Source organism: Nicotiana sylvestris, chromosome 12 (genome assembly GCF_000393655.2).
Source record: "Nicotiana sylvestris chromosome 12, ASM39365v2, whole genome shotgun sequence".
Taxonomy (NCBI): Eukaryota; Viridiplantae; Streptophyta; class Magnoliopsida; order Solanales; family Solanaceae; genus Nicotiana; species Nicotiana sylvestris.
In genome coordinates, this window is record NC_091068.1 from 41,977,330 (window position 1) to 41,987,959 (window position 10,630).

Sequence of the window (10,630 nt, forward strand, 5' to 3'; positions counted from 1 at the left end):
CCTGACTGCTAAAATTCAAAAATGCATGTCTCTGTTCTCCAGGCGGACTCCTGATTGCTAAAATCAAATTGTACGTCTCTATTTTCCAGGCGGACTCCTGACTTTCGGGTTTCTGAACTGCATCCTATTATCCAGGAAGGTCCTGACAACTTACACTTATTCTAATCATGCCAACTTTGTAATCAAATTCGATTCCCCTTATGCACTTCAAGATTATCTTGTATTTAATCAAACCGTACTTTGCAATTATCCTGGTTATTGCTTGTTTTCTTTCTTGGAGAATTCCTTTTCAACGACTAACTTTCTGCCCCTGTTACAACCAAAGAAAATTTCGTCAGTTTAAAATGGTGGTTAGTTGATGGCATTCCTACTGAAAGATCCTTCCCCTGCATTGCTTTGTGCTGACTGATTTCCACATACTGTTCCTGAACCGCTTGACTTTCTGAGACCTTTTGTTTGAGCTTTTGCCTTTCCCACAACATTTCCCAATCATTTCCCCGATGAAACTTCTGTTAATTCCCCAATTTCTGACCACCTGAATGCTTTTGTACCCATACTGTTGTCTCATCTTTCCGACCCTTTTGCCTGAACTTTCACATTTCCATAACATTTCCCAAGTATTCTGCCGATGCAACTTCCGGCGACTTCCCCTATTCCATTTACATCATGTTGTTTTTGACATGCTCTGACCACGTTGTGCTTTACAATTCCGGAAGCTGATAGTGAGCTCTGAAGTCCCTTCTGCCCGCTTCGGCCGAAACTAGCACTAGAATATCCCTGCTAAATAAAAAAAAACTCAACAGAAAATGAAATGCGACGATTTTTGAGTTAAGGATAAAAATAATCCAAAACCAGATGACTGTTTTTAAAAAACGAAAGACAAGAAACTTATCTGAGCGAAACAGCTGGTACCCATGATCATGACATCCATTTTGGATTAATCGGCCCAATCTGTCCAAATAATCAGCTTTCAATTGCCATACTTTGTTGCCCAGAACTTCCAACAATTGTTTGAATTACCCAGACCTTACCCTTGTTTTCCTGCGGTACCTCGAAACATTCTTCCACTCACAAACCTTTTGCCTTTTAACCATCTTCCAACTCACTTTCGCCTAAAGGTGCCCACGAGGGTTTTCACCAATAAGACTCTCATTTATTTTTCTCTCAGCTCCCGTCGCCTTACGGTGCCCGTGAGGGTTTTCACCGATAAGGCTCTCTAATTTTTGCTTTCGTTCTTTCTTGTTTGAACCAGAGTGTCGCCACTGATACGAATTACCGTCACCTGCTCGACCTGGCATTTCTTAGAGATTGATCAAAAGGTCTTTCTTTGGACTGTAATGTAGGCTTTTGGATTGGGTTTAGAAAGAAAGGTATAAAAGGCTCAAAACAAATTGAATGGGTTCAAATTACAACTTTCGGAATCCAACTTTCATATCAATCACAACTTTTGCCCCAATTTCTTGCTTGGGGATTTTTGGATTTTTGTTTTGGTATGACTGAACCTCGGGGTAAGGCTGCCTACGTACCCTTTCGGGATCAAGTCAAACGTAGTTCACTGCATTTAACTTTTGTTGTTGTGATTTTCTTTCTTTCTTTCGCTTTTCTTTCTTTTCCTTTCTTTTTCTTTTCTTCTCTTTTTCCTTTTTTTCTCTTCTTTTCTTCTTTTTCCTTTTCTTTTTTTTTCTTTTCTTTTCTTCATTTTTTTTCTTTTCTTCTCTTTTTATTTTCTTTTCTTTCCCTCTTTTCTTTTCTTTCTTTTCCTTTTGTTTTCTCTTCTTTCCTTTATGTTCGGCACCTGTGTTCTCTGATAGTGCCGCTGATTCTGGAAGAGGGATATGAAAAATAAGTAAGGCTCGAAGGGGATAACAAGGGATAAGAGTGTTTGGATAGCAGGACAAAATGTCTTCATCATTTCAATCTTTAAGATACGCCAGATACAAACAAATACATTCAGAAAATAAAATAAAGAAATCATACATAGTATCTCTTGATCGCATCAGAATTGATGGCCATTTCTACACATTTTCCTTCCACATCTGTCAAATACAATGCTCCGTTAGACAACACTCTGGTTACTACAAATGGTCCCTTCCAGTTTGGGGCAAATTTTCCTTTTGCCTCGGCCCAATGAGGCAAGATCCGCCTCAATACTAATTGCCCGACTTCAAATTTCCTTGGACGTACTTTCTTGTTGTATGCTCTTGCCATTCTTCGTTGGTACAGTTGCCCATGACACACTGATGTCAATCTCTTCTCGTCGATCAAACTCAATTGCTCAAGACGGCTTTTCACCCATTCGTCATCATCGATCTCAGCCTCTGCAATGATTCGTAGAGATGGGATTTACACTTCTGCTGGTATTACTGCCTCGGTACCATATACCAGTGAGTAAGGAGTCGCCCCCACCGAGGTACGAACGGTGGTGCGATATCCTAACAATGCAAAAGTCAATTTATCGTGCCATTGTCTGGATCCTTCAACCATCTTCCGGAGTATTTTCTTTATATTCTTATTGGCTGCTTCAACCGCACCATTTGCCTTGGGACGGTATGGAGTAGAATGCCTATGAGTAATCTTAAACTGCTCGCATGTCTCTTTCATCAAATGACTATTAAGATTAGCCCCATTATCTGTGATGATTACTTTTGGGATCCCAAACCGACAGATGATATTTGCATGCACGAAGTCAACTACAGCCTTCTTGGTCACAGACTTGAACGTCTTAGCTTCCACCCATTTGGTAAAATAATCTATAGCTACCAAGATAAACCTGTGCCCATTTGATGCTGCTGGATCAATTGGCCCAATAACATCCATGCCCTACGCAACAAAAGGCCATGGTGCGGACATCGTATGTAATTCTGATGGTGAAGAATGGATAAAATCTCCATGTACTTGCCATTTATGACACTTACGCACAAAACTGATACAATCCCGCTCCATCGTGGGCCAATAATAACCCGCTCGGAGAATCTTCTTTGCTAGAACATACCCACTCATATGCGGTCCGCAAACTCCGGAATGCACCTCAGTCATAATAGTTGTGGCCTGCCTTGCATCTATACATCTCAACAACCTGAGATCTGGAGTTCTTTTGTACAGTACCCCTCCACTAAGGAAAAACCCAATTGCCAACCGTCGAACTGTTCTTTTCTGATCACCGGTGGCCTGCGTTGGATATACTCCCGCTTTGATGTACTCTTTGATATCATGGAACCACGGCTCTCCATCGATTTCCTCTTCTATCACATTACAGTAAGCATGCTGATCACGGACCTGAATCTGCAGTGGATCAACGTAAGCCTTATCTGGATGGTGCAACATTAACGCCAAAGTAGCCAAAGCGTCAGCAACCTCATTATGAATCCTTGGAATGTGCCTGAATTCTATGGCCTGAAAACGCTGGCAAAGCTCATGCAGACACTGTCGATAAGGTATAAGCGTCAAATCCCGTGTTTCCCATTCCCCTTGAATCTGGTGTACCAGTAGGTCCGAGTCACCCATGACCAAGACTTCCCGTACACCCATGTCCACACCTAATCTCAATCCCAATATGGACGCCTCATATTCTGCCATGTTGTTTGTACAGTAGAAATGAAGCCGAGCTGTAACAGGGTAATGCTGACCTGTTTCCGAAATAAGTACTGCTCCTATTCCCACGCCCTTCATATTTGTAGCCCCATCAAAGAAAAGTTTCCATCCCGACTTCTCAGCTTGTTCCAATTCATCAATGTGCATCACCTCTTCATCAGGGAAATAGGTTTTCAAAGGCTCATAATCTTCATCGACGGGGTTCTCAGCCAAATGATCGGCTAATGCCTGTGCTTTCATGGCAGTCCGTGTCACATATATAATGTCGAATTCTGTAAGTAAGATCTGCCACTTAGCAAGCCTTCCTGTGGGCATGGGTTTCTGAAAAATATACTTCAATGGGTCCAAGCGAGATATGAGGTAAGTATTGTAAGATGACAAGTAATGTTTCAACTTCTGTGCCACCCAAGTTAGGGCGCAACATGTCCTTTCCAGATGAGTATACTTAACCTCGTAAGATGTGAACTTCTTGCTGAGATAGTAGATAGCCTGCTCCTTTCTGCCCGTAACATCGTGCTGCCCTAGTACACAGCCAAATGAACTGTCCACAACTGTCAGATATAGAATCAAAGGCCTCCCTGGTTTTGGCGGAACCAACACAGGTGGGTTTGACAAATACCCCTTTATCTTATCAAAAGCCTCCTGACATTCATCCATCCATTTGATCGCGGCATCTTTCTTCAACAACTTGAAGATTGGTTCACAAGTTGCCGTGAGCTGGGCAATGAACCTGCTGATATAGTTCAATCTTCCCAACAGACTCATCACCTCGGTTTTGTTTCTTGGAGGTGGCAACTCCTGGATAGCTTTGATCTTTGACGGGTCTAATTCAATACCCCGCCGACTGACTATAAACCCCAACAACTTCCCAGATGGCACCCCGAAAGCACATTTCGTAGGGTTGAGCTTAAGATTGTACCTGCGAAGCCTTTGAAAGAATTTTCTCAAATCTCTGACATGGTCGGATTGCTGCCTAGACTTCACGATCACATCATCCACGTATAACTCGATTTCTTTATGTATCATATCATGGAAGATAGTTGTCATAGCCCTCATATAAGTTGCCCCAACATTTTTTAAACCAAGTGGCATGACCCGATAACAATACATTCCCCACGGCGTGATGAATGCCGTCTTTTCTGCATCCTCCTTGTCCATTAGAATCTGATGATAACTCGCATAAAAATCCACAAAAGAGCCAATATCATGTTTGGCACAATTGTCGATCAGTATATGGATGTTGGGCAATGTGAAATTATGTTTAGGGCTTGCCTTCTTAAGGTCTCGATAATCGACGCACACCCTGGTCTTGCCATCTCTCTTTGGCACAGGCACGACATTGGCTAACCAAGTGGGGTACCGTGTCACCTGAATGACTTTTGCCTCAAACTGCTTGGTAATCTCTTCTTTGATTTTCACACTTATGTCCGTTTTGAACTTTCTCAACTTCTGCTTGATAGGAAGGAGTGCTGGATCGGTGGGTAATTTATGGACCACCAAATCGGTGCTTAGACCCAGCATATCATCATATGACCATGCAAAAACATCTTTATACTCATGCAAAACTTTAATTATCTCCTCTTTGAGTTGTGGCTCCAGATGAACACTTATTTTAGTCTCACGTACATTGTCTTGGTCCCCTAGATTAACTGTTTCTGTGTCATTTAGGTTAGGTTTGGGTTTTTCTTCAAAGTGACTTAATTCTTTACTAATTTCCTCATAAGCTTCATCATTGTTACAATCCACCCCATCATCACACTCGATCTCTTGTATTACTACTTCCGAGCTAGATTGGCTTTTAAAACTGGGCCGAAGATTCCTCATGCATGTCATGTCATTGATATCAGCATAAAAAGAACTGTACAAGGAAAGAAAAGAAAAGAAAATGGAAAGAGAATTAAGGACAAAGAAAATTGCATTTCATTAAATGTAAAGGCAACAAGGTTTTAACTCATCCAAACGGACGGAACATAGCAACTGGATTACAAACCCTGGAATAATCCAGGTGACAAAAAGGAAAAACAAAACCCACTACCACGACTCCCTCCGGACTGGAAGAGGAGTAGCTTCCCAATTGTTGATGTTGACATGTGGTCCGATGTACTGTATGTCTGCTCCGCTTGACCCTTCTCGGACCTCAACCATGTTTACTTCAGCAAATACTCTCTCGAACACTTTATCCAAATTCCCCTCTGCCCCAATCAACGAACCTGACACCTTTGCCAATAACTGTTTCTTGATACCCGGCCTGACGAAGGACCTAGACAATCGAGGAATTGGTTTAGGAAGCACCCAAGCTTTCTTCTTCAATTTACGGGCCCTTATGACATCTGCCGTTGTTGGCTTGAACCCTAACCCGAAGGTGTCCAGATTTTTTGGCAAAGACACAGGTTGAGTAATGCCCTGAAGCTCGACCCCTAAACCTTTCCCGGGCACGAACCCGTTATTCAGCATTTCTGACACTACCATGATGGTCGCAGCTGGCATCCTGGGACATGGCATGCTTTTACCCTCGGGTACCCTGCTCACCGGAAATGTGTCAAAGACCTGATAAACCCATGGTCCCCTATCATCTTCAGTCTCTATAAAGGGTACAAGGGCATCATTCATGGCGCATGAGGGATCTTTCCCATGTAACACAATTTCTTGTCTGTCCCACTCGAATTTGACCATTTGGTGCAGCGTGGAGGGCACGGCTTTGGCCGCATGAATCCATGGTCGACCCAGCAACAGATTATAGGATACTGCAGCATCCAACACCTGAAATTCCATTGTGAACTCGACTGGGCCAATAGTCAATTCGAGTACAATATCCCCTACCGTGTTCGTTCCCCCTCCGTCGAACCCTCGAACACAAATGCTATTTTTGCGGATTCTATCCTCATCAATCTTTAGCTTGTTCAATGTGGATAACGTGCAAATATTAGCGCTCGACCCGTTATCGATTAGTGCCCGAGTAACCATTGAACCTTCACATTTGACTGTCAAGTACAGAGCCTTGTTGTGTTCTGTGCCTTCCATAGGCAATTCATCATCAGAAAATGCTACCCTGTTCACTTCAAAGATCTTGCTGGCAATTATCTCTAAGTGGTTCACTAAAATTTTGGCAGGCACACGAGCCTCATTCAATATCTTCATTAAAGCTCGGCAATGCTCATCAGAGTGAATTAATAATGACAACAACGAGATTTGGGCCGGTGTTTTTCTCAGTTGTTCAACAATGGAATAATCTTGTACTTTCATCTTTTTCAGAAACTCTTCTGCCTCTTCTTCCGTCACAGCTTTTTTGACTGGCACTGGATTGTCTTTTGTGCCCTTAGCCTTTCTCAACTCTTCGGGAGCGAAATAACGTCCCGACCGGGTTAGTCCTTGTGCTTCACAGCTCTCTTCCTCAATTTCCTTTCCTTTGTATGTCACAACTACCTTGTCATATTTCCACGGTACGGCTTTGCTATCAACCATGGGTAACTGGACTACCAGTTTTATGACAACCGGTTCTACATAAGCTCCCTTCACAACCACCACGGGCGCTGATACTGACCCTAGTACCACTATCTTGACTGGCTCCTGCTTTTTCTCGGCCACCAACGGTCCCTTTCCCATTACTAACACTGGCTTGTCTTTTATCGCTTTTAACTGAACCACTGGCCTTGCACTCACTGTCTTTTCTTTGGCTTCCGTAGAACGAATCACCATAACCACCTGCGAAGGTTTCTTAGGCTCTGCCCCCTTATGTATCAGTTCGATCATGTTGGCCTCATAATGCGCTGGTAACGAATTTTGATTGATTTTTGGGGCCTCTGGAGCCTGTACCTCAATACGGCGATTATCAATGAGCTCTTGTATTGCGTTTTTCAATTTCCAGCATTTTTCAGTATCGTGCCCCGGCATCCCTGAGCAGTACTCGTAGCTAACAGAATGGTCAAGGTTTCTGGGAAGGGGGTTTGGTGTTTTGGATTCAATTGGGGTTAACATCCCCAACTGTTTCAGTCTGTGGAAGAGGGTAGTGTAAGATTTTCCCAGCGGAGTAAATGTTTTTCTGCTTGGGGCTTTCTCACTTCTAAAAGCTTGGTTTGGGCGGAAGATGGTTCCTGGTCTGTTTGCCCTGGGCGGTGGATAAGTGCTTTGTGGGGGTGGATGTGTGTTTTGGGGGTTTGGTGCACGCCATTGAGAGTGCACCGGGGCTGAGTGTAGGTCTGGGCGTGGTGAATAGAAAAGTGTGGTTCTGGTAGTGGATAATAGTGTTGCGGTGGGCCATATGGGGTATATTGGTAATTTGGGTGGTGGGGTCTGGGTTGGTTGTAGTAGAGTGGAGGGTTATTGTGCCTGGACCAAGCATTAGCTTCAACTGTAGCAACTTCTTCTTTCTTCCTCTTCCCCAGCACACCACCAGTACCGCTTTGGATAGCCTGGGTGGTTGCTTTCAACGCCGAGTAGCTCAAGATCTTGTTAGATTTCAATCCTTCTTCAATCATGGCTCCCATCTTTACCACTTCATTAAACGACTTTCCGACAGATGTCACTAGATGACCAAAATAGGTAGGTTCCAATGTTTGCAAGAAGTAATCTACCATCTCACTCTCCCTCATGGGAGGATCAACCCTTGCAGCTTGTTCCCTCCAGCGAAAACCAAACTCTCTAAAACTTTCTCCAGGCTTCTTTTCTAGTATCAACAATGACAGACGATCAGGGACTATCTCGAGGTTATATTGAAAATGACCAATGAATGCCTGGGCCAAATCATCCCATGTATACCATCGGCCGGGGTCTTGCCTCGTGTACCATTCTAGCGCTGACTCGCTCAGGCTTTGCCCGAAATATGCTATCAATAACTTATCCTTTCCCCAGCCACCTCTCATTTTGCTACAGAAACCACGCAGATGGGCTACTGGGTCACCGTGCCCCTCATACAAGTCAAACTTCAGCATTTTAAACGCCGCAGGCAACTGTACATCAGGAAAAGGGCACAAATCTTTGTATGCGACGCTAACTTGGTTTCCTAAACCATGCATGCTCCTGAAGGATTGCTCCAGGCTTTTGACTTTACGAATCACCTCCTCTTGCTCTGCATTCCTAACCGGTTTCTCAACTTCTCCCGGGATTTCAAAATGGGGAGAGTAGGTATATGGCTCAGGCACTTTGAAAATGGGTTCAGGAGGGTAATATTGGGTGTCGTGAGCTTGGAATAGCGGCTCACTGGATAATCTATGTAGTGGAGCTGGGGGAGGTGCCACAAATATGGGAACCATGGGTGGTGGAGGGTTCTATTTAGAGGGTGGAGCTGGGGGAGCGTATGACGTGGTACCATAACCCTGGGCCTGATAAGGGAAAGTTGAAGATGCGTGGGGAGTGGTAGGCTCCTGAGCTTGAGCCAGGGGTGGGATTTAAGATGGGTTGGCAGGATATAGTGGTGCCGGGTGTCCCTGCGACCATGCCCAATGCATTTCAGCCATTTGTGCTTTTAATTTCCTCATCTCCTCTTTCATAGCACCCACATCTGTTACCTCAACCTCATTCGAAGGGTCTACGATGCTGATTTCCGAATCCTGTCCTGTCATTTTTACTTGATCTTTCGACCGGGTGTTGTATGGATGAGTTGCCAGAATTGCCAATCAACTAACCACCTGCCTGGACTCACACATTTAGACAACCACTTTGTTAGCGATTAGGTCTTAACAGATTTAACAACCACACGTTGATATGAATGCACTTATACAATTATTCCCTTCTATTATGTGTTTGCTCGATTGCATGCGTCATCCCGGCATTTCATTCCTTGTTTTTTTTTCTTCGCCTTATCCCTCTCTTGTGCTTTTTCTTTTCTCTCCCTTGTTTTTCCGCTCTTTTCTTTCTTTCTCTTTCCCTTGATTTTCTTTATATTTACCTTTTCATTCTTTTTGTTTTCCTTTCAGTTATGGTCGAATCCTATGGAGATTGCCTACGTATCGTGACCCCGCACGAATCAGACCAAGCGTAGTTCGTGGAGATAAATGGAAATAAAATGCTCAATTTTCATTAATAAACAGACTCTTACAAACTCAACATCTTTTGTTTTGGGAAGAGACTAACAAACGTAATCTGAAAGCAAACCAAAAATTCTAATCCTGCAAACATACTCAATCCAGAAAGATAACGGACGTACAAAAGACTGACTCGAAATGGTAGACAATCACAGACACGGACTATGCATATTCTAGTGCTTCAAACTTAGGTATCCGCGGGGCGTCGTTCGGCCTCGCCGCGGGTCTAGGATCCAAATCCCTTTCAAGCTGCTCTAACTCATTCATGGTTCGCTTCACATAGATCATCACTGCTGAGATAAAAGTAGTACGGGTCATGTCTTCACAAACCCGGCATCTCCTGACAATAGCATGAGCAATGGCTCTAATCCTGTCTTTTGTTTGCTTCTTTTCTATGAGCAAGCGTCTTATCTGATCGCTGCACGTCTTTAAAGCTCGGGAGTCTTGCAAGTGCTGGTCTTGCAGCTGTTGCACTTCTGCCTCCATTTGGGCTAACAAGTTGTAACAATGTCCGCTTTCAGCTTCGAAGTCTCTAGCCTGCCTAACCGCTCTACCTTCAAGGGCAACTACTTTTCTCTTTAAATTGGCAACAATTTTCTCATGGTCCCTTTTCAACTGATTCAAGTATTGGCGACGCTCTTCGGTTCTTGTCGCCCACTGTGCTTTAAGTTCTGCCATGACATTTTCAGCTTTTCCTAGCTCATCCCGCCATTCTCTGACTTCGCTTTCCAATCTTTTTACCAATTGTTCATCGGATCGGCTCCTCGGTTGCTTATCGATGGTTATCTTCAACTGTCGGACTTGGGCCTTAAGAGCGTCATTTTCTCTGGCTAGTCTATTCTTTTCACCTTGATCCTCGGCAACCTGTACACTGTTCTCGAATTTCAGACTCTCGACTTGTTGCTTTAATTTACCAATCTCAACTCGATAGCTTTCTTCCTTTGCTAACCAATCCCAATGCTCTCGGGACGACTTGGCGAAATCTTCGAGATAAGGTCTTTTAGCTGGCCTCCCATATG

The 10,630-nt window shown here is 43.8% G+C and overlaps 1 protein-coding gene across 1 annotated transcript; it reads right to left on the reverse strand.

Annotated features, from left to right (window-relative positions):
* Nucleotides 1-564: 564 nt before the first annotated feature.
* Nucleotides 565-3,738, reverse strand: LOC138882951 (uncharacterized). Its single transcript, XM_070163599.1, has 2 exons — nt 3,106-3,738; nt 565-777 (listed from the first exon to the last, which is right to left on the reverse strand). Exons 1-2 carry the CDS (start codon nt 3,736-3,738, stop codon nt 565-567), a joined length of 846 nt encoding a protein of 281 aa, XP_070019700.1.
* Nucleotides 3,739-10,630: the final 6,892 nt, after the last annotated feature.